Source organism: Pelobates fuscus, chromosome 8 (assembly GCF_036172605.1).
Source record: "Pelobates fuscus isolate aPelFus1 chromosome 8, aPelFus1.pri, whole genome shotgun sequence".
Lineage (NCBI taxonomy): Eukaryota > Metazoa > Chordata > Amphibia > Anura > Pelobatidae > Pelobates > Pelobates fuscus.
This window is the reverse complement of record NC_086324.1, coordinates 21,190,908-21,214,376: the sequence shown is the minus strand read 5'-3', so window position 1 is coordinate 21,214,376 and position 23,469 is coordinate 21,190,908. Positions and strand designations below refer to the sequence as shown.

At 38.8% G+C, this 23,469-nt stretch overlaps 1 protein-coding gene across 1 annotated transcript in view; it reads left to right on the top strand.

The window, feature by feature from the left end:
• The first annotated feature begins 13,847 nt into the window (after positions 1–13,847).
• Positions 13,848–23,469, top strand: part of NXPH2 (neurexophilin 2) — an 88,441-nt gene continuing 78,819 nt past the window's right edge. The window contains exons 1-2 of the mRNA XM_063428588.1: positions 13,848–14,368; positions 14,497–14,652. Coding sequence (XP_063284658.1) covers positions 14,602–14,652 — 51 coding nt within the window. The 5' untranslated portion in view covers positions 13,848–14,368; positions 14,497–14,601. The remainder of the gene's footprint in view (positions 14,369–14,496; positions 14,653–23,469) is intronic.

The window sequence follows — 23,469 nt, the reverse complement described above, 5'->3', positions numbered from 1 at the left end:
TGGATGAATGGATAGATAGATAGATAATTGTTGAACTCATTGTAAGACACAAATGAAATATTTGCACATCAAAGGCATTAAATTGTACTTTCTTCCACACAGAACCTAAAAATCATCTGTTCCTGACAACATGTTTTCATGTCTTGAGTCTGAGGCCAATTCAGAAAAGAGCACACATGGCTGACACATTAGTTATTATTTTATTAATAGCTCCTCCGGCAGGCCCGGTCGCCTGTGGCCTTAGATCACGTAGATGTCTATAATAGTAAATTAAAGAAAGTTGGAACCCACATAAAAACTAAAATTTTAATGTGTAAAAGTTAAATGTCAAAAGATCAATTCTCTAATGTAGAGTAAAGAATTTTATGGCATTGCTTCTGGTGCATTATTTAATATTAACATTCTCTATTTTATCACAGTTTATTAGAAAAAAATGACTTCCACATGACTCTAATGTAGGGAACTCTCTAGCGAGATCCTATGGAAAAACAGAAATAGCCTTTTAATAAAAGATGCATACCTCTGGGCTGGTGCTCCTGCTATTTAAGGTAGGTGGATGTCTTCTCTCCATGCTCAACTGGCTAGATTTTTATATTTACATCCACCTTACATACCACTTTCAGCCAAAATGTATTGTATCTCTTTGCACCTATTAGACATGAGACATTGAAAAAGACTTAGCTGACACTAAGCTTAATGGGGTTCTATAGTGTTAGAGCTACAAAGTTGTATTCCTAACACTATAGTGCCCTCTGATCACCCCCTTTCCTTGTGCCCCTGTGTGAAATATAAAAAGTTAAATAATGTATTCACTTACATAATTCTAGCGTCCTTTGGTGCTATGCCTCCTTCAACATCATCTGATGGAGGTGCCCAATGCCCATGCTCAGTGAGCGCCACAGACTCATTAGTCCCTCCCCACAAGAAAACATTGCCTCAATGCTTTTCTAGGAGAATTTCACTGATTTAGGGTGTTCTCATGCAGAGCGTGAGGACATCCGGCGTCATTTAGGTGATCTAGAGTCCAGTAAACTCCCAGAAACACTAGAGGCTTAGTTTCTCTAAGACTAAGTGGGACAGAGACATTGAACCCAGACCACTTCAATGAGCTGTAGTGGTCTTGGTGCCCATAATGTCCCTTTAACACTGTTGCAAAGTCAGTCATGTGTAGTGAGAGCCTCAGAGATACTGTGCCCCCATATTTCACAACTGGCTGACCATATCCACACTCTAGTAACTTGGATGTAAGCCCACCATCCACGTCAAGGCAAACCTCTATTTACCTGCTTTCCTTCAGTTTAAGGCAAAGATATATCTAATGATACAGAGATGGGTATTTTTCTAAACCACTACATGTTTATTAAAAACCTTAATAGAGAACACATGTGATGGGTGGCAACATTGTCACATGTCTGTGTGATACAAAAGTGAATACAAATACTCAAAAATTAGTCCTGCGCTCAAACTCCCACTACTCCTGGGCAGCTGCAACGACCATAGCACACATCAGCATATATTGTTTTATATGCTTTATATACTTTGGCCACTGGTGTTAAGTCACAGAATACTGACCATTAATTTATTTAGAAATGTTTTCATTTAATGCTTACATTTTGCTTACAAGAGTACTTTGTAACGTTTAGTACACAACAAATAAATGCTAGTTACATACATAGTTACATAGTTACATAGCTGAAAAGAGACTTGCGTCCATCAAGTTCAGCCTTCCTCACATATGCTTTTGCTGTTGATCCAAAAGAAGGCGAAAAAACCCAGTCTGAAGCGCTTCCAATTTTGCATCAAACTAGGAAAAAATTCCTTCTTGACCCCAAAATAGCAGTCAGATGTCTCATTGGATCAAGCAGCTATTACCCCACTAATTAGAAATTATATCCCTGTATGTTATGTTTTTGCAAGTATTTATCCAATTGCAGTTTAAACACCTGTAAAGACTCTGACAAAACCACATCTTCAGGCAAAGAATTCCATATCCTTATTGCTCTTACTGTAAAAAAAACTTTTCTTTGCCTTAGATGAAATCTCCTTTCTTCAAGCCTAAATGTGTGACCTCGTGTCCTATGTATAGCCCTGTTTCTGAATAGATTTCCAGATAATGGTTTGTACTGGCCCCGAATATATTTGTATAATGTTATCATATCCCCTCTCAGGTGTCGTTTTACCAAACTAAAGAGATTTACATATTTTAGCCTTTCTTCATAACTAAAATGCTCCATTCCTTTTATCAATTTTGTAGCTTGTCTCTGCACTTTTTCTAGTGCCATGATATCTTTCTTTAGAACAGGTGCCCAAAATTGCACAGCATATTCAAGGTGTGGTCTTACCAGCGATTTATAAAGAAGCAAAATTATATTTTCATCTCGAGAATTTATGCCCCTATTTATACATGACAAAACCTTACTGGCCTTAGCAACGGCAGATTGACATTGCATATTGCTACCTAATTTATTGTCTATAACAATTCCCAAATCCTTCTCGTGTGTGGTTATCCCTAGTTCACTACCATTTAGGGTTTAAATTGCTTGTGCATTCTTAACCCCGAAGTGCATAACTTTGCATTTTTCTACGTTAAATTTCATCTGCCAATTTAGTGCTCAGTCCCCCCAATCTATCTAAATCCCTCTGCAGCAAGGCAATATCCTGCTCACATTTTATTACTTTACAAAGTGTTGTGTCATCTGCAAACACTGATACATGGCTTTCAATGCCCATTTCAAGATCATTTATAAATATGTTAAATAGAAGCGGTCCCAAAACAGAACCCTGAGGGACACCACTTACCACTTTTGTCCAGCTTGAAAATGTACCATTTATGACAACTCTTTGTACTCTATCCTTAAGCCAATGTTCTACCCAAGAACAAGAATATTAATCTAGACCAATTTCTTTTAGTTTAAAGACTAACCTATTGTGAGGAACCATATCAAATGCCTTGGCAAAATCCAAGTAGATCACATCCACTGCAACACCCTGATCTATATTTCTACTTACTTCTTCGTAGAATGCAATTAGGTTAGTTTGACATGACCTATGTTTCATAAAACCATGCTGATTATTGCTAAAACACAGTTCTTCCCAATGAATTCCTGAATATTATCCCTTAATAGCCGTTCAAATAATTTCCCAGTCACAGAAGTTAAGCTCACAGGTCTTTAATTTCCAGGCAAGGATTTTGAACCCTTTTAAATATAGAAACAAAATCTGCCTTCCTCCAATCCTCCGGTACAATACCTGAAACAAAAGAATCTTGAAAAATTAAGTACAGAGGTTCACTTATTTCCCCACTTAGCTCCTTAAGTACTCGTGGGTGGATACCGTCAGGCCCCGGAGCTTTATTTACATTAATTTTCTTTAATAGCTGTAGCACCTTGTCTCGAGTTATCCAATCACAAGTTATCATCTGCAAGTTTGTTGCAACAATCATTTGCATATCTCTTGCCATAGGATCCTCATTAATAAATACCGAAGAAAAAAAGTTATTTAAAAGTTAGTTAGAATGCATGGGCTTAGAAAATGGAAATGACAAAGAGAAAAGGAGTAAATGTAGCTCCTATTCCTCACCGTATGGAGCAAGAGATAGGAAATAGAACAAGCAATGAAATATAGTTAGGGAGTTATTATTTTATTTATTTTGTATGAGTGAGACATAATTTGTGTTTGAGGCAGAAATAGAACATTGAAAAAATAAAGTGAAGTAAAGGTAGAAAAGAATATAGATTGATATTAACAAATGATGAACATGGTATGAAAGTAAAATCTAATATTGAAAGATGGAGAGATACTCATACCTAGCTCTGATGTTAAGAAAAAAAATAAAAAAAATGCATGGGCTGGTTTGAGTATTTTCGTGTGATAGTAAATAAAACCTTGCTGATTAGTCATTTGATTCTTAAACAAATACTACAGGTAGCAACAAAGGGTTTATATTTATTTTATACAATTATTCCAAATAATTAGCTGTATTTTTGTTTGGCTAGTGTAAGTTTATGAGAGAAAAAAAAACTTTTTTTTTTTTTTTTTAACATACTGGCTCAGCACGTCCTCCTCTGTCATTCTAATTCTGAAGTATTGCCTTCTTGCCTTTTCCTCTACCTGTGTACAGCTTCCTCTCTGTCCTTCTATCCTGGCCTCTAATAATTTCTGAACTACAAGTACCAGAAAACCCTGCTTCTACAGAGACAATTTAAATCTGCTAGTCAGCCCCTCCCCATTTACCGCTTTAATTGCAGTTGATGTAATTTGTGGTGATTTACACAAAATGAAGGAATTTTAGAAATGAGTTCTGTCGTTATCTTTCACTTTGTGAGATTGGTTGTTTATTATTGCCTTAAAAAGAAATGGAGCCTTAAATGCCCTAAAAAGCCTGGAGCAAGCGTTTAACCATGTAGTTGAAAGTGGGCTACAGAGTCGTATTATGGCTTATATATCTTATCTTATATCGTATATATCTTATTTTTCATGCACTCAATGGGTTAATGGTTTAATCTCCATTTACAAGTAAATCATTCAGAGCTTTACAGTTAGTTTGTAATGGAGGAATGACTGCAAAACGCTCATTACGTGTAGTAGGTGTATTTCTGTACATGCGTGTATATATACATGTGCTGCATGTGCATTTATTTTTGGATGCATTCACTAAATTTTGAGCTTTGAAAGAGCTGCTCATATTAGAACAGATTGCACATCGAGAAGAATGGCTCACTTTTGGACGATACAGTGCCTTGCAAAAGTATTCACCCCCTTGGCATTTTTCGTGTTTTGTTGCCTCACAACCTGGAATTAACATGGATTGTTTGAGGATTTGCATCATTTAATTTACAGAACATGCCCACAACTTTGAAAATGTTTTTTTTATTATGAAGCAAACAACAAATAGGACAAAATAACAGAAAAAGCCAATGTGCATAACTATTCATCCCCCTAAAGTCAATACTTTGTAGAGCCACCTTTTGCTTCAATCACAGCTCCAAGTTGCTTTGGATATGAGCTTGCCACATCTTACCACTGGGATTTTTGCCCATTCCTCCTTGCAAAACTGCTCTAGCTCCTTCAAGTTGGATGGTTTGCGCTTGTGAACAGCAATCTTTAATTCTGACCAGGGACAGTTTAGCCACGAGGCAAACAAGGCATTTGCTTTGGGCGGCATTTTCCAGGGGGCGGCAAAAAAAGCCGCCCCCAAACGCCCAGGGCAAATGTCTTGTTAGCCTTGTGGCTAACAGGCGGCTGGGCTGGTTGCAGGGCGGGCGGCATTGGCTGACGGGCGGGCAGCTGACGAGGGAGCACTTCCCCTGAGCTGTCTGCTCAGCTCCCTCGCGCGCCGTAGAGTGAGGCTGGGAGCTGGAATATGATGTCATATTCCAGCTCCGCGTCCCAGCCTCACTCTGTGGGCGGCGTGAGGGAGCTGAGCAGACAGCTCAGGGGAAGTGCTCCCTCGTCAGCCGCCCGCCCGCCAGTGCTGCCCAGCAGCCACTGGACCACCAGGGAATGGGAGACCCACCCCCCCTCCACCCTCCAGCATTCCCAAAGGTAAGGAGGCTGGGGGGGGTAAATAAAAAAAAAGTGTTAATGTGAGTGAGTGTGTGTTTGCCTGTTAGTTTGTGTCTGTTTGTGTGTGTGTGTGTGTGTGTGTGTCTGTTAGTGTGTCAGTGTGTGTGTGTGTGTGTGTGTGTGTGTGTGTCTGTTAGTGTGTGTGTGTCTATTAGTGTGTCAGTGTGTGTGTGTATGTCTGTTAGTATGTGTGTGTATGTCTGTTACTGTGTGTGTATGTCTGTTAGTGTGTGTGTGCCTGTTAGTGTTTGTCTGTGTGTGTCAGTAAGTGAGTGTGGCTGTTAGTGTGTGTGTGTGTCTGTTCGTGTGTGTGTGTGTGTCTGTTCGTGTGTGTGTGTGTGTGTGTGTCTGACTGTGTGTGTGTGTGTGTCTGTTAGTGAGTGTGTGTGTGTGTGTGTGTGTGTGTCTGCTAGTGAGTGTGTATCTGTTAATAAGTGTGTGTGTCTGTTAGTGTTTGTCTGTGTGTGTCAGTACGTGAGTGTGTCTGTTAGTGGGTGTGTGTATGTCTGTTAGTGTGTCTGTTAGTGTGTGTGTGTGTGTGTGTCTGTTAGTTTGAGTGTGTTTGCCTGTGAGTGTGTGTGTCTGTTAGTGTGTGTGTGTGTCTGACTGTGTGTGTGTCTGTTAGTGTGAGTGTGTTTGCCTGTGAGTGTGTGTGTCTGTTAGCTAGTGAGTGTGTGTCTGTGTGTGTCTGTTAGTGAGTGTGAGCGTCTGTTAATCTGTGTGTGTTTTTGTTAGTGAGTGTGTGTTTGTGTTAGCTAGTGTATGCGTATCTGTCAGTGAATGTGTGTGTGTGTATTTAGAAGGCGGGGGGAAGGGTTGGGTGCTGCCTAGGGCAGCACAAAACCAGGATACACCACTGATTCTGACCACAGATTTTCTATTAGATTGAGGTCTGGGCTTTGACTAGGCCATTCCAACACATTTACATGTTTCCCCTTAAACCACTCAAGTGTTGCTTTAGCAGTGTGTTTGGGCTCGTTGTCCAGCTGAAAGGTGAACCTCTGTCCTAGCCTCAAATCACGCACAGAGTGGTACAGGTTTTGCTCAAGAATATCCCTGTATTTAGCACCATCCATCTTTCCCTCAACTCTGAACAGTTGCCGAGTCCCGGATGCTGAAAAACATCTGGTGTTCTTTGGGTGATGTGATGTGTTGGGTTTGCGCCAGACATAGCGTTTTCTTTGATGGACGAAAAGTTAAATTTTAGTCTCATCAGACCAGAGCACCTTCCTCCATACATTTTGGGAGTCTCCACATGCCTTTTCGCAAACTCAAATGCGCCATTTTGTTTTTTGCTGAAAGTAATGGCTTTCGTCTGGCCACTCTGCCATAAAGCCCAACTCTATGGAGCGTACGGCTTATTGTCTGCCTATGAACAGATACTGCAGTCTCTGCTGTGGAACTCTGCAGCTCCTCCAGGGTTACCTTAGTTCTCTGTGCTGCCTCTCTGATTAATGCCCTCCTTGCCCGGTCCGTGAGTTTTGGTGGGCGGCCTTCTCTTGGCAGGTTTGCTGTTGCGCCATGTTCTTTCCATTTGGTTATGATAGATTTGATGGTGCTCCTGGGGATCATCAAAGATTTGGATATTTTTTATAACCTAACCCTGACTTGTACTTCTCAACACCATTGTCCCTTACTTGTTTGGAGAGTTCCTTGGTCTTCATGGCAGTGTTTTGTTAGTGGTGCCTTTGCTTAGGTGTTGCTGCCTCTGGGGCCTTTAAAAAAAAAAAAAAAAAGGTGTGTATATGTAATGACAGATCATGTGACACTTAGATTGCACACAGGTGGACATCATTTCACTAATCATGTGACTTATGAAGGTAATTGGTTGCACGAGAGCTTTTTATGGGCTTCATAACAAAGGGGGTGAATACATACGCACATGCCAATATTCTGTTTTCTATTTCTAAAAAATAATTTTATGTATATATATATTTCTCATTTCACTTCACCAACTTAGACTATTGTGTTCTGATCCATCAAATAAAATTCAGATTAATAAAACATTGAAATTAAGGCTGTAATGTAACAAAATAAGTAAAAAGTCAAGGGGGGTGAATATTTTTGCAAGGCACTGTAAATGTGGTTTATTTATAGGGATACTATATTTAAATGAATAACTACAGCTTAATGTAGTTGTTCTGGTGAGTTTAATCATTCCCTGTGGGCATTTTCATGCAAACACTGCCTTTTCAGAGTGTGTCTATTGCCCCCTAGGGACACCTACACTGGCCACTCCTGTGGCTTCGTGGGGCACCTCCCGGTAGTGCTTTGTGAGGCAGTACTGCACAGTGTGCATTACTGTTGTTCAGTGTCTCCACACTCTGCATGGAGATGCTGACTTTTCCTCATAGAGATGCAATGATTCAATGCAATTGTTTATGCACTGTTTGCTGTTGCACACAATATCTACTAGTTGCGTGGTTTGTATTGCCAGGGAAATCCAGAAGAAAATGTTTTTGTTTCATGTGAAGAATTTGGGCCAGAATTTGCTTCTCCTTTTTTATTTCTTGTTTTGGGCTCACAAATCGTTATGGCTGAGTTATAATACACTGGCTTAATACGTCCAATGATCCACATACACTGCATTATTTCCCAGAGATCTGTTGTCATCGAGTTAATCAAACTCTGGTGGTTTAGAGTGTTATGTTCCCAGGCTATTCCAACAATTTACGCCGTCAGATTGACTATATTTTAAGGTAACTAATTAAAGAACGGTTACACATTGTATTTCATAAAATAAAAATATTAAGATTAAAAAAATCTTCTTTAACTCAGATGTGTCAAATAGCCACCAAGTTATAGGGACAAGAGCAGAAGATAGACAAATTAGCTGAAATTAAACCTATGCTCAATGGAAAAAATTGTTTTGGCAGAACAACTTCAATAAAACCATTTTAAGGACGGTATAATTTAGTGCATGTGGTGGTTAAGCTCAACAGAATTTAGCCTGCAGAAAAAAATTCAGGAAAATGAATCAGGCAAACCACACGGCACGAAAATGTGCCATAATGTATACATACCAGTACACACTGATTGGCACATTTCTATGCCGTTTGATTCACAGATCAAGTGGGAAAAATTAACCAGTAGAGGGGAAAAGAGGATGAGTATGTATTAGATATGTAGTATAGAAATATGTATATATATATGTAGATATATATATATATTTTTTTTTTTTTTAAAGGACCACAAAAGGCAAGGTCCCTCTAGTTTTAACCCTGCAGCTGAAAACATAGCAGTTTCAGAGAAACTGCTATGTTTACTCTGCAGGGTTAATCCAGCCTCTAGTGGCTGTCTCACTGACAGCCACTAGAGGCCGCTTCCACGATTCTCACTGTGAAAATCACAGTGAGAAGACACTGACGTCCATAGGAAAGCATTCGTCTCCACTCGGGAACCAACATCGGAGGGGGAGGAGAGGTCACCAGCGCTGAGGGAGCCTGGCGCTGGATAAAGGTAAGTGGCTGAAGGGGTTTTAACCTGAGGGTGGGGGGGGGGACCTAAGGACTACATAGTGCCAGGAAAAAGAGTTTGTTTTCCTGGCACTATAGTGGTCCTTTAAGTTTTCTTCCTTTTTTTCCCTATACTGGTTACTTCTCTATGTATGTAAATAAAGTCAACATTTAGTAACTATCTCCAAGACAATAATGCTCTTATTTTGGTAACTCGGGTGGAACTCTAAATAGAAAATCAAATTGAACATGCTTATCAATTGCGCAAGTCGTTTGTGATTAGTCTATAATGCAGTTAGAAAATTAAGAATTCGGACAACAACATTTGAACTAATTACAGTTCGCAACGAAACAAATTTCCAATTCTGACTAAAATGTCTAAGCCAATCTTGCCACACAGATTACGACATGTATCCTATAAACCACTGCTGTGCAAAGGTTGAGATATAATGATATACAATACATACAGCGCAGGTGTGTTTGCTTGTCTAATGAGCAGGTGTATAACATTATTTTAGGTTGCAAACAACGTATTGTGTCAGAGCACATTAAAACTCATCCTAATGGGGACCCTACAGTGTTGCATTTTATAAAACCGATGAAAAAAATTGGGATTTTTTTTTCAGTTGGCAACTGTGCACCCTGATGTTTTGAACTGTCTTTATGTCTAATATGAAATATAACTAGATGTCTCTTTCATTTCATACAGCTTTTTCTTTTTATCTCATTTAATTTGTTTTTAGCTACAAACTTGTGTGTATGTATATATATTAGTTTCAGATAACGATTTAAAATGTAATCCTTCATAATCCCTTAGAGGCGTAGACTGTCATTTTGTAGAACCCAAAGAAATAAAAAAAACTGCATGAAGGACTGAAAATATTGGGTCTCTATCAGTGCCTTGTGTTGCGTTGACAGGTGACCTACAACATTTACACTAAAATAACTTAGTTTAAGAATCTAGCATGTTTTTTTCTGATGCTTTGTGGTCTAAAGTTTGTGAGTCAGAAGTCAGTTCAACAACTTACTATTAGGGGATAAAACTGCTAATGTTTGGTTAATACCTTGAGTAACATTTATTAAATGTATTGGCTACCTTGTGTACATATTGCTAGCATTCAACTCTGAAGCCATTAGAAATGTTTTCTTAGAGTGATGACTACCTCTTCAACCCCTGGACAATTCTGGATTTTGCAAATTCCAGGAAAAAAGTCACACGCCATAGTGCGTAATTTGTAAGATTGGTTCAGGAAGAATAAAGGTCTTGTTCTGTATATAATGATTCAGACTACGCATTTCACATTTCATGCTTTGCACTTTTGTTCCAGTGAGAGTCAATGCCAGTGCTACATCTACATTCTCTTTATTATTTCTGACTTTCTGGCAATAGTTTTAGACAAGCAAGTCAAAAACAGGACATCAGGGAACAAGGTCGGGATAGGACCCTAATATAAGGACTGTCCAACAAACATCATATAAGGACTGTCCAACAAACATCTGGATGGTTGGGAGGTCTGTATTAACGCCCATGGCTTGAGGCTGTTTGATAAGCAGATGTAGACGTTATTTTTGACAATGTGGTGTATTTAAAGCGGCACTGTCATGGCCAAATCATGGGTTTTTTTTTTTTTAACCCAACTCCACTACATTTAATTGTCCCCATAGTCACCCCCAAATGCCCCTAGGCCCCCATATTACCTAGTCTTGAATCTTTATTTTCTGCCCGGACCTAGGTCCTGGGCACCGCCATCTTTGTGTGGGTAGATGAAGTAACGTGGGACACATCATCTGCCCACACTAGATAGCGCTGTGAAATTCCCGCGCATACCAAGTGAAACACTCGGGCATGCGAATGGGAATTTCAGCTATTCATTCGTCAGAAAGATGAAGGAATGAATAGAAATGTCAGACGAACAAACAAACATTGAATATTGGTGTTCGTTTGTTCGTTCATTCAGTTTATTACAAGGAGGGAGCTTCCGATTCGCAGCTCCCTCCTGGTAAAATGTAAAAATAGAAGCGGCAGCTGCTCCCTGCCACTTCCTAAGCCCCCCCACGTCCTCCCTCACTCTATGGGGGTAAATATGACCCCCATAATAGCATAAGTGAGATTGAAATCCCCCGAATGCCCCTATTCGCTATGTCACCAGTAGGGGCATGTACTAAACAGTGAGCTCACCTATTGTCCTCCCCCCCAGTGCTCACTATTGTAAAAATAATCCCCCCTCTTCCAACAAATGGCCCCATGGTGGGGCATCTATTAACTAGCGGGGGGGGGACATAGTGGCTCGCTCATGTTCAAATAACCCCCCAGGTGACTAGGGGAACCCAAGCCCCTAGTCACCCCACCCACCCAAATAAAACTAAATCAATCCCTACCTAACCCCCTCACCCTAAAAATAATGAGGAGGGAGACAATAAAACTAAATACATGGAGAAAAAAATCAGACTTTAGAAGCCATTACCAGACTTTAGAAGCCATTAGAAGTCCCACCCCTGACGCTAAAAATTAATCCATCTTCACCCAGCAAGCGCACAGTGCAGATTGAGCTCCGCAGCCTTTATATGCCCTGCAATTTGACTCAGAGCACTCTGATTGGTTGGCTTGGAATATAGAATGACTCCGAGCAGCCACTGGCTGCTCACTGTTTACTAGACATGCCCCTACTAGCCAATCTAGGTCTTTCAGCCTTTTGGTAGATAGCTCCCAGATACTGTGGGAATTAGGGAGTTATCTACTAAATGGCTGCAAGATGCAGCCTTGGCATGAATAGGATCGGAGTTTCATTCATTCGAATGAAACTCCAATCCGGACAAAGTCCCATATTGCATCCTAACATGAATGGAGAAACTGTTCTCATTCTGTTAGGATGAAATCCAGTGGTTTTGCTGGCGTCCTGTCTAAATTACATACTAACTGTAGGAAAATTCCTCTGACCACAGGAAACAGAGCACACTTTGCTCCTCCATTGGTCAGAGATGTTCAGACGTGGGAAACCTCCATAAGACAAAGTAATCTCTACTTTGTCTTATGTTTTAAAGAAAACTAGAGAAGACAGGAAGAAATGAAGATCAGGTCCTGACAGAGGGAGAGAAGAGGAAGTGATTAAAGAAAGGTAAGTTCGGCATGACAGTGCCGCTTTAAAGAAGATTAAAATGTCTATACTCTGCAATATATACTGAACAGGCTTGAAGATCTTCATCATGTGACAGAGAATATTACTACATAACATATGTTAAAAGCATACAATGAGGAATTGCCAGCATTTATATCAAAATCTTTTACCCCTGGATTGATGGTAAATATTATGAAATAACAGTAGAAACAATAGGAGTCTGTTCCTCTTAGATACAGAAAGTTCATAGCTAAAAAAATTTCATATGGTGGTTTGCTTTATGTAAAAATAAATATAAATATGATGTTTGTTTTGCTATTAACTGAACACGTTAACATTAGGAATATAAACACATTACAGTAATGTGACATTACAGTAATGTAGAGACAATTTAGATTCAGGCACCCCCCCCCCCCCTCCCCCCCCAGAAATAATAAAATAATTAGTTTCACCTACCTTCTATCACTGGCACTCCGGTCTCATCAGGTGGCCTCTCCACCGCTGGCTAAATCGTCGATATTGATTCCATAGGAAAGCATTGGAGGCTCATTACATTTGAGGTAATCACTGTGCTGCACCAATTAGGACCTCGTGATTGAGATGCATTGACTCAATGCACCTCTGTGGGAAGCATTTGGCCTTTTCTTGCAGAGCTTGTTGGGCACCAAGAATGGCCTCTAGTGGTTGCCTGAGTAACTGCCACAAAAGGTGGCATTAAGCAGCAATGTAAACCCTGTCTTCTCTAAGATGTAAACACTGCTGAGAATGCAGAGACACTCACTTTGCCCCAGAATCACTGCATTAAGATGAAGTGGTATTGGTGCTTAGCATGTCCCTTTAATCCTACGCTGCTCTAGAAACCATTACCACAATAATATTAAGCAGTGGTTATAGTACTGACTGATAAGAGTCAAATGATTTTCAAATTATTTTACTCTTACTTGGGTTCTCCACTCACCTCTAGTCTGGCATCCTCCTCCTCAGATACACCTTCTGAATAGATTTATTAGTTTAGTTCATGTTTTAACAGAATTAATTGAATGCAAGTGTTAGATGATATTAAATGGGGAGGCTAACAAAGGACCTGGGTGAAGGTCCTATTTAAAAATGGTTTCACACTTACTTGGAGGCCAGCGTACTACCAGCACTATAACCACTACAGTGTGTTGTGGTGTTTATGGTGCTTATGCTATCCCTTTAAATCAGAAGGATATTTTATGTTGGCGTGGGATTTGCACAGACAAGAAAATGATGAAAGCATGGAATGTCATAGACCTTTACTGGGTTAAAGTGTAATACATAGTGCTATCTAATGCGAATTTAAATACAGACAGTTTATAGAATGTTTTAAGATGGGCAAAAGGTGGATGAAATTCAAAACAACCTTTATTTATTTAACTCGTGTTTATTTCACATATTAAATCTTTTGCCCCTTGATCGTCAGAGAAAATGTAATGTTTATAGAGCTGAAAGGGTTAAACAAAGGGTTACAGCTGTTCCCAAGACACCTAAACATATAAAAGTTACGCTAGAATAGTTGGTCACTATAAATAAACTCCCCCACCCCACCCCAGCTCCGCATGTTCATTATAACTTTGCATTTCCAAGAAATTTCCCGCTGCACAATACAGATAATCAGAATAATCACAAGTGGACTAGCAGCGGAATTAAAAGTGAAAGCCAGATAACAAGTAGCAGTCGGGCTGTACTCTTCTATAATCAGATGCAAGATATGCTGGCAACATTCTGAAGTCCAATTCACATTCGTGTTCTACAAGAAGTGACTGCCAGTTACAGAGCTGGAGGTGTGCCTAGCTATTAATGGGATGCTGAGCTGAAATGCTGATCTCTGGAGCTGAATTGTGACTCTGCACTGCTCAAATACAGCTGTAGTGCTTCACCGCCTTTACTTATGTTGAATTAAGTCTGTGCAAGACTCTATTGGGAGAACCACCTAAAATAAAATACTTGAAGCACAGCAGATGACTTACAAAGCATCTTTTTCTCTAACTCAGATATTTAGGTCTAATGTACTCCAACATTATTTTCCTAAAAAGCTGAAAAGTTGGAATCCTACCCAAACCAGCTAGGATGTATATAATAAGCGTCGTATTTCATTAAACATTTTTTTTCATATCTGGAAGGCAGAAGAATATCAGCATCATTAAATCCTGTATGGGACCAGGCACAGAGAAGGAATCCTCGTGGAATTGGTATCTGGGATTTTTTAAGGTAATTTAATATGTGATGGTATTTAAGTAATTTTGCATTTTGTATCACTTTTGTAGTGCACTTGGATGTGTGTTGCCTTGTTCGCTTTTGCATCTTACGGATTATGTTCTATGTGTCTTTTTATGAAGGTTATCATCACAGTGGTATGTCCCTGCACTCAGTCCTGCCTCTGAAAGTGGCTATGTGCAAGATTCAAGTGAGAGAAATTATCTCCTAGACTTTAAAGCAAAATCATGGACCTATATCTCCTGTCTCTCATCTTGGTGAAGTGTCTTTTCCATCTGGTAAGTCCAAATATTCCTATAAAATAAAATGCGACTGCTATCTCCCTAAATGCACAAGTAGGCGATTGTAAGTTAACCTTCAATTAGAAAGGGTTACATTTTCACCGCTCTCCAATTCATCAATTTGTCAAATATCTGTACCTGTCCATTAATATCCAAAGTGACTAGTTCATAAATCATACCTGAGTCTAAATTCTTATTATTTTACGCGTTTTTTGAAGAATAATAATCATACTGATAGCTTAACTTTTCTTACTATACTTTTTTTTTTAGATATTTTGTATCTAAGACACCTTTGAGCGTTAATGAGTGTTTTGTAGTCTTTCAATATTTTTGTAATTTATTATTCTTGTTATAAGACTTATCGTTCTCCTTTAATATAATGTTCTATGCGTATGTGAAATGGTTTACTGTAGAGTTGATGCTAATCATTACCAGTTGTTGATTTAGTGATCTTATTGTCTTAACTATTGATAATCCTTCATCATCCTCTATTACTGTTACTTTATACGCATATAAATAGTTTTAAGCCCACTGTGATACTGTGAGTCCTTGTGATACTTTTAACAAATTGTTCGTGGTATCAACAGATAGTAATTTCTTGAATCATACATTGTTAAATGTGCTAGTTTTTTTTTTTTTCATTCAGATCTTTTTGGGGGGGGGTGGGGGGAGGAAGGACGTATTTCTGATTTTTATTGTTTCACAGAGGAGTTAAGAAAAATAAATAGAATTGTATGTGTTTGTTATAACCATTTGCAAAAAGTGGAAACATTTTTGTCAGCAAATTAAATCTCCTGTACAGTTTTAACTGGAGGGCCGATCTGATCACATGCATTATATTGTTTTAATCAAGAAAACTTAAGCATTTTTTTGTTTACTTTGCAAAATGCACAAAACATACAGAGTGACACATATGACAAATAAAGAAATATACACGTGCCTTAATATACCAGTGACTATAATACCTATGCAAATGATCTTATTAAAATATATAAATATATATTTATGCAAATGGTTGTAGATACCAGGAAATTCCTTCCAGCAGAGATGTTAGAGGCAACCAGTATAGCGAATTTCTCGAAGCACCTAAGGCTGAATTCTGAAGACCAATTAATTCAAATAATTATGCGTCTTCAGGTAGATTGGAGATTGGCTCATGTAGTCCTTATCTGCTGCTATAATCTATGTTTCTGTTTCATTGCTAATCTGCTGGAAACAAACTTGCTGTGCTAACACAAACAAATTAAAAAGTGCTATTCATTATATATTCATGTAGATGGACACAGAGACATACAGACACACAGACACAGACACAGACAGACAGGCAGCTTTCATAGCTTTATATTAGCCATTATCTGAAAAGCCCCTATCATAATTTACACCACATAAATTATTAAATAAATTGATTGCAGGATTCATTTGCATAAACATTGTATCTGCAAAAAAATAATTACAAAAATCTAAAAAAGTCTTTTTTTTTTTTTTTTTTTTTTGGTAGTTCTTAGCTGTTTTACATCTCCAGTACTGTAGTTTTACTTTCCAGGCAATATGTAAAAAAGATAAATAAATCAAATGAAAGAGGAAAAAAAACCAAGGAGATTAAACACCCTCTTTAAGAGCTGCTTCCTCATATGACTACATGAGTTGATTGATTAGTTTTTCAGAATGCGTGTGTCAAATTCTAATCCTGCTTTGGATTGTGCTCCCGCATGTAATGTTTTTTTTTTGTTTTTTTTTTTTCTTAGCCACTTTAGCGGAGCAATGAATTACAGAGCTGCAGTCCAGCGATAAGACACACATTTCTTTCATACTGGCAGTAACAGGACAATGAAATGCTGCTTACCTTCTACACGGTTTAACTGTAGGGTTTTTGCTACCTAAATGAAAAACACACTGGATAAAACATGTTCCTTCCCGAAGAAAAAAAAAACACAGCTAGATAAAAATGGATACAATTTAAATTCACCTTAAAAATCCACAATATTGGTTTTTCCTTGGTATCTGCAGAATTCTTGCAGTTTGGTTACATTTTGTTTCCTACGCAGGCCTTTTTTTTTTTTCAAGGTAGCAAAGCAAAAAAACAAAGAAGTATCTCTAGCTATTTCATCAAACAAACAAACAAACAAAAAAAAAAAAAAAAAACAGAACAGCACTTAAAGTTAAATGTCAGGGTATATTCATTCTCAGCCCACCAGCTGTTCTCCAATTAAATCTCTGATCATTTTCTTGCTGACAGTGACTGCAATGGTATAATGGGAGTTGTAGTCTGGCGTGTCTGAATCACCTGATCCGTGACATTATTAACCCCTTAAATACAAATGGCATGTCAGACATGGTTATTAGTGTATGACAAAATTATATTGTTACATTTTGTGATCCAGTACTGGATCTGTGGTTGACTTGGTGACATGCTCAATGAATGTGATCCGTGATAGCTTGCCTAAAATGGCAATTATGCAAAATAATTTGGAAATCAATACAATGTAGTATATTGCTTACTGTTCGCAGTTTGCAAGACAGATAAACAGACAGAACGTTTATTGCAATAAATGAAATTACTATATGATTATGTCGGTTTTTTTTAGCCTTTTTTTCTACATTTCAATCAGCTATTCATTAATATTGCATTGTCTATTCTAGCGAGTTCTTGCTATATTGGTCAGTTATGTGTTAAACAAAATTTATGGAACATTTATTTGAGCTATGAGATGGGTAGATTCTCTAGGGCAAAAGACTCCTCTGTAAATATACACAATTTTGGATTTATTCAGTCATTCAGTCATTCATTCATTCATTCATTCATTCATGCATTTGTTCATTGCCAAAGAAAGTATAAAAGATCACACTGTATGCCTTATCTTGCAATACTCCAGGCTACTTGTGAACTATTGCCTAAAATTAAAAAAAAACAATACATTGTTACTTAAAATATAAATATATATATATATATATATATATATATATATATATATATATATATATATATATATATATATATATAAAAATCCAATATCATCCTTATGGTTAGAAACTGGTTAGTATTTTTGGGAATGCACATTTGTAAAATGTAAACTTTATAAATGTATTTTGGTAAAGTGCCAGCATAAGGCAATACAGTTTCTTGGCTAAAACCAGGCATCTGTACTATTTAGGGTATTGCAGACTGCTGCAGGCTGTACGTAAGTTCCACATTGTGACATTAGCCCTCACTCCCTGCTCATGTTCCCCGGCAACTAGAAACATAGAAACATAGAAACATAGAATGTGACGGCAGATAAGAACCATTCGGCCCATCTAGTCTGCCCAGTTTTCTAAATACTTTCATTAGTCCCTGGCCTTATCTTATAGTTAGGATAGCCTTATGCCTATCCCACGCATGCTTAAACTCCTTTACTGTGTTAACCTCTACCACTTCAGCTGGAAGGCTATTCCATGCATCCACTACCCTCTCAGTAAAGTAATACTTCCTGATATTATTTTTAAACCTTTGTCCCTCTAATTTAAGACTATGCCCTCTTGTTGTGGTAGTTTTTCTTCTTTTAAATATAGTCTCCTCCTTTACTGTGTTGATTCCCTTTATGTATTTGAATGTTTCTATCATATCCCCCCTGTCTCGTCTTTCCTCCATGCTATACATGTTAAGATCCTTTAACCTTTCCTGGTAAGTTTTATCCTGCAATCCATGAACCAGTTTAGTAGCCCTTCTTTGAACTCTCTCTAAGGTATCAATATCCTTCTGAAGATAGGGTCTCCAGTACTGTGTACAGTACTCCAAGTGAGGTCTCACCAGTGTTCTGTACAATGGCATGAGCACTTCCCTCTTTCTACTGCTAATACCTCTCCCTATACAACCAAGCATTCTGCTAGCATTTCCTGCTGCTCTATTACATTGTCTGCCTACCTTTAAGTCATCAGAAATAATCACCCCTAAATCCCTTTCCTCAGATGTTGAGGTTAGGACTCTATCAAATATTCTGTACTCTGCCCTTGGGTTTTTACGTCCAAGATGCATTATCTTGCACTTATCCACATTAAATGTCAGTTGCCACAACTCTGACCATTTTTCTAGTCTACCTAAATCATTTTCCATTTGGCTTATCCCTCCTGGAACATCAACCCTGTTACATATCTTAGTATCATCCGCAAAAAGACACACCTTACCATCAAGACCTTCTGCAATATCACTAATAAAAATATTAAAGAGAATGGGTCCAAGTACAGATCCCTGAGGTACCCCACTGGTGACAAGCCCAAGCTTCGAATATACTCCATTGACTACAACCCTCTGTTGCCTGTCACTCAGCCACTGCCTTACCCATTCAACAATATTGGAATCCAAACTCAAAGATTGTAGTTTGTTGATAAGCCTTCTATGTGCAACAGTGTCAAAAGCCTTACTGAAATCGAGGTAAGCAATGTCTACTGCACCACCCTGATCTATAATTTTAGTTACCCAATCAAAAAAATCAATAAGATTAGTTTGGCATGATCTCCCTGAAGTAAACCCATGTTGTCTCTGATCTTGAAATCCATGTGTTTTTAGATGTTCAACAATCCTATCCTTTAACATGGTTTCCATCACTTTCCCCACTACTGAAGTTAGGCTTACTGGCCTATAGTTGCCCGACTCCTCCCTATTACCTTTCTTGTGAATGGGCACAACATTCGCTAACTTCCAATCTTCTGGGACTACTCCTGTTATCAATGATTGGTTAAATAAATCTGTTAATGGTTTTGCTAGTACACCACTAAGCTCTTTTAATAGCTTTGGGTGTATTCCATCAGGTCCCATTGACTTATTTGTCTTTACTTTTGACAGTTGAAATAGAACCTCTTCCTCTGTAAACTCACGTGTAATAAATGACTCATTTATCCTTTTTCTTAACTGAGGTCCCTTTCCTTCATTTTCATCTGTAAATACCGAACAAAAATATTCATTGAGGCAGTCAGCTAGACCTTTATCCTCATCTACATACCTTCCTTCTTTTGTTTTTAATCTAACTAATCCTTGTTTTACTTTTCTTTTCTCATTTATGTATCTAAAAAAGGTTTTGTCCCCCTTTTTTACTGACTGTGCTATTTTCTCTTCTGTGTGTGATTTGGAAGCTCTTATAACTTGCTTAGCCTCTTTCTGCCTAATCTTATAGGTCATTCTGTCTTCCTCACTCTGGGTTTTTTTATAATTACTAAATGCTAACTTTTTTTTTTTTTTTTTTTTTTTTTTTTTTTTTTTTTTTTTTTTTTTTTTTTTTTTTTTTTTTTTTTTTTTTTTTTTTTGTTTTTTAGAATACAGCCCTGTATTTTTGAGCCTTATAGTCCTCTGTACAGCATGGGCTGAAGTGGGGAGGGGATTGACAATGTTGCTACGTAGTAGAAAAATTATGACGACAGTCGCTTTATATATATTTTTTGCTCCCTGACTTTACAGACGTAAACCAATTTTTATTTGAACATTGGGGAAAAAATGTAGGGTATGTTAACCACACCCGAATCTAAATTACAAACTGTGAAGTTTTAATTATTACAGAGAAAACAACTTTTCGTGAACAAAATCACATTCACAGCTTTAATGATATTTAAATGAACAACTTAAATCAGAAGGTGCTGAAAGTATATGTTATGTTCCCACTATATCAAAATATTCAAATGAGTCTAAGCCTTTGGCAGTAAAAAAGAGCATTTCCTGTCTTGTTTCAATACAACTAAGAGATGTGCTAGGCCACCTGAGGCTGATTTTGACACTGAAAATTATTTGAACTGTGTTTCCCATGACGCCAAGTAATACAAGACTTATAAAATCAAGATTTAATGAACATGTTCATTTTCAAAGTTCTCAAACCAACGAGAACTGTAATATTAACAGAGTCAAGCTTGGTCAACAAATGGAAACTGTCACTTCTCTGCAAATAATGACATTGAATAAAACATTGGAGATCGCTATAACTCATGTTAACCACTTTCTTATGAATATATTTTAAATATTTAGCAATTGACATCCAATCCAGTTCAGTCCTGGCACAACCAAGGCACGTATTACATTGGAGGAGGAGAAACTGATTTTTTTTCTGTTTCTCCACCTCCACAGTGTGGCTCTAGCCCTCACTCCATGGGGAGTAGAAAATCTCCACGTTCTAAGATAGAAATGGCAGAGCTTACAACAATGACTGACAGGGTGCAAAACCAAGGAGGACCATAGTTCTTGGGCAGTGTTACCGCACCCAGTCCTCATGACCCACCAACAGTCCAGGTTTTGTTAGTATCTCCATTGGAATAAAACAGGGAAATACATAAATCCTAGATTGTTGGTGGGCCATGAGGACTGGTTTGGGAAATTCTGTTCTAGGGCAAGAGTAAATACAGTAGAGTGGATTTCTATTCACAAATGCATCTTTGTTAAATATATGGAATAAATAAACATGAGATTAATTATCCTGGGACGTGATCTCTTTAAAACTTGAAATAGTCCTTGTATTCCAAAGAAGACATATTTTTATTTATTTATTTTTTTACTGCTAGAAGGGGGTTTACCTTCAGCATTGCTTTAATAGTGGAGTTGATGCAAATAGAATTCCAGGTTTACTTAGCAAAAAAAAGGCAAATTGTTATCATATTGAAACATTGCAAAACTATCACACTGCTATAGGTACTGTGTAAAAGGAAGCTTATCTGAGCAGGACCTATGTCACTCTTGTTCCTATATACCTGAATTTGTTTGCCCTCATTTAAGTATATGGTTGTATTAAGCAATCAACAAGGACTTTATATATATATACAGGCCCGGACTGGCTATCGGTGGGCCGCTATGGCCAGGGGCTGAGGCCGACAGGGTAATTCAAGGGATCTTCCTGACCAGCAACTTTAGGGCTGGTGCTTCCTGACCTCTGGCCCATAGAGGGAGCTCTAGATCTCTCTCACGGCCTGCACACTGTATGCTCCTGTGCAGGCTGTACAGCATGATGCACTGTGCGGATCTAGTGCACATGGTCTACACCCACTAGCGGTGTAGACCAGATACCTCATCCATTGGACCACCAGGGAATATGATTACTCTTTGGCTTCTCCTCCTCCTACTAAGGCTCAAGGTAATGAAGGGGGAGTAAACCCAGCAGCCCCTGCACCCCCTCACCCTGCAGCCCCCTCTCATTCAGTAGCCCCTACCCCCTCTCACCCAGTACCCCCTCTCACTCAATAGCACCTAGCCCCTCTCACCCAGCAGCCCATACCCCCATCCTGCAGCCACCACTGACCCCTTCACCCAGCATCCCTGCCCCTCTCACCCAACAGCCCCTGCCCCCCTCACCCAGCAGTCCCTGCCCCCCTCACCTAGCAACCCCTGCCTCCTCTCAATTAGTACCCCCACTTACCCAGCAGTCCCTGCCCCCTCTCATCCAGTAGCCCCTGCCCCTCTTCTTACCCAGCAACCCCTGTATCCCCCTCCCACACCCTGCAGCCCCATGACCCCCTCTCACACCCTGCAGCCCCATGATCTCATTTCACACCCAACAGCCCCATGTCCCCCCTCTCACACCCTGCTGCCCCTCTCACACCCTGTTGCCCCATGTCCCCTTCTCATACTCTATATCTCCTATTTCCCTTCTCACACAACATCCCCTATATGCCCCACACACTACACATTGGCTGTCCTGGGGGTACTAAACAGAAATACCCACTTTGGAGAGGCATGCATGTCACTAGTGATGACACAAAATGCACCCGCTCAAGTCGCTCCCTTCCCAGGGCTGCTCTGCCTTTAAATGTCGGGCTAAATGTTTGTCCTAGTCCAGCCCTGTATATATATATATCCATCCAAAATAGGCAGGAGCACTCACTTGCTATAAGTCCAAAATTTATTAGAACATCTTTAAAAATGATCAACGTTTCAGTCCTTCATAGAGGACTTTCATCAGGATCAAAGATACAAATAAAATATATATTACATAAAACTGATGACAAGTTGTGATGTAAAGGGTGAATTTAAAGGGTGAATCCTCCTATATGCTGTGTTAACATTTTCTTTCAGCTGCTCAACTATTTAGATTTTTTTCTATTAATATATTTCTGACGAGTTGTTTTGGGGTTTTGTTCTACTAGTGATTTATTTTACAATTTCTCACAAGCATTCTTGATTTTTATTTCAACCTGTGAAAAAGGAAGATTCTCAGAGTCTCAAAATGTTTGGGACGAATCTCTGGGTCTCATGGTAAACGGTGCGATATACAAGATGAAAGGGGAGGTTCTCAGGGTCTCTGGGAATGGTACAGCTTATCAGGGTGAATAGATGGATTCTCATGTTATTGGTAAATGGGGGGATTTCATCAGATTTACAGTTTAAGTTGCAGATTGGGTGATACTCAGGTTAAATGGCAAGATTCTTTAGAAGTATGGATACATTTTTGGTTGATCCGGCAGGCTTTCAAGAAGACGTGCAGAATATCATGGTGTCAGAGTGAATAGAAGTTTTTTTTTTTACAGAAGGTAAAGATTCTCCGGCTATATATAGGCAGATGCTCATGGTATATATAGGCAGATTCTCATGGTACATGGGCAGATTCTTAGGTTCTCGTCGTGAATGCACAGATTTATGAGAAATGGTGCAGATTATCATTGTCTCAGGATGAATAGAAAAGGTGTATATTATCAGAGCATGTAGGCAGATTCTCAGAGTTTCAGCATAAATGGTCAGATTCTCAGAGTTTCAGGGTCAATTGGCAGATTCTCAGAGTCTCAGGGTCAATGGGCAGATTCTCAGAGTCTCAGGGTAAATGGTCAGGTTTACAAGGAAAGGTGCAGATTCTTATGTGTATAGGAAGATTT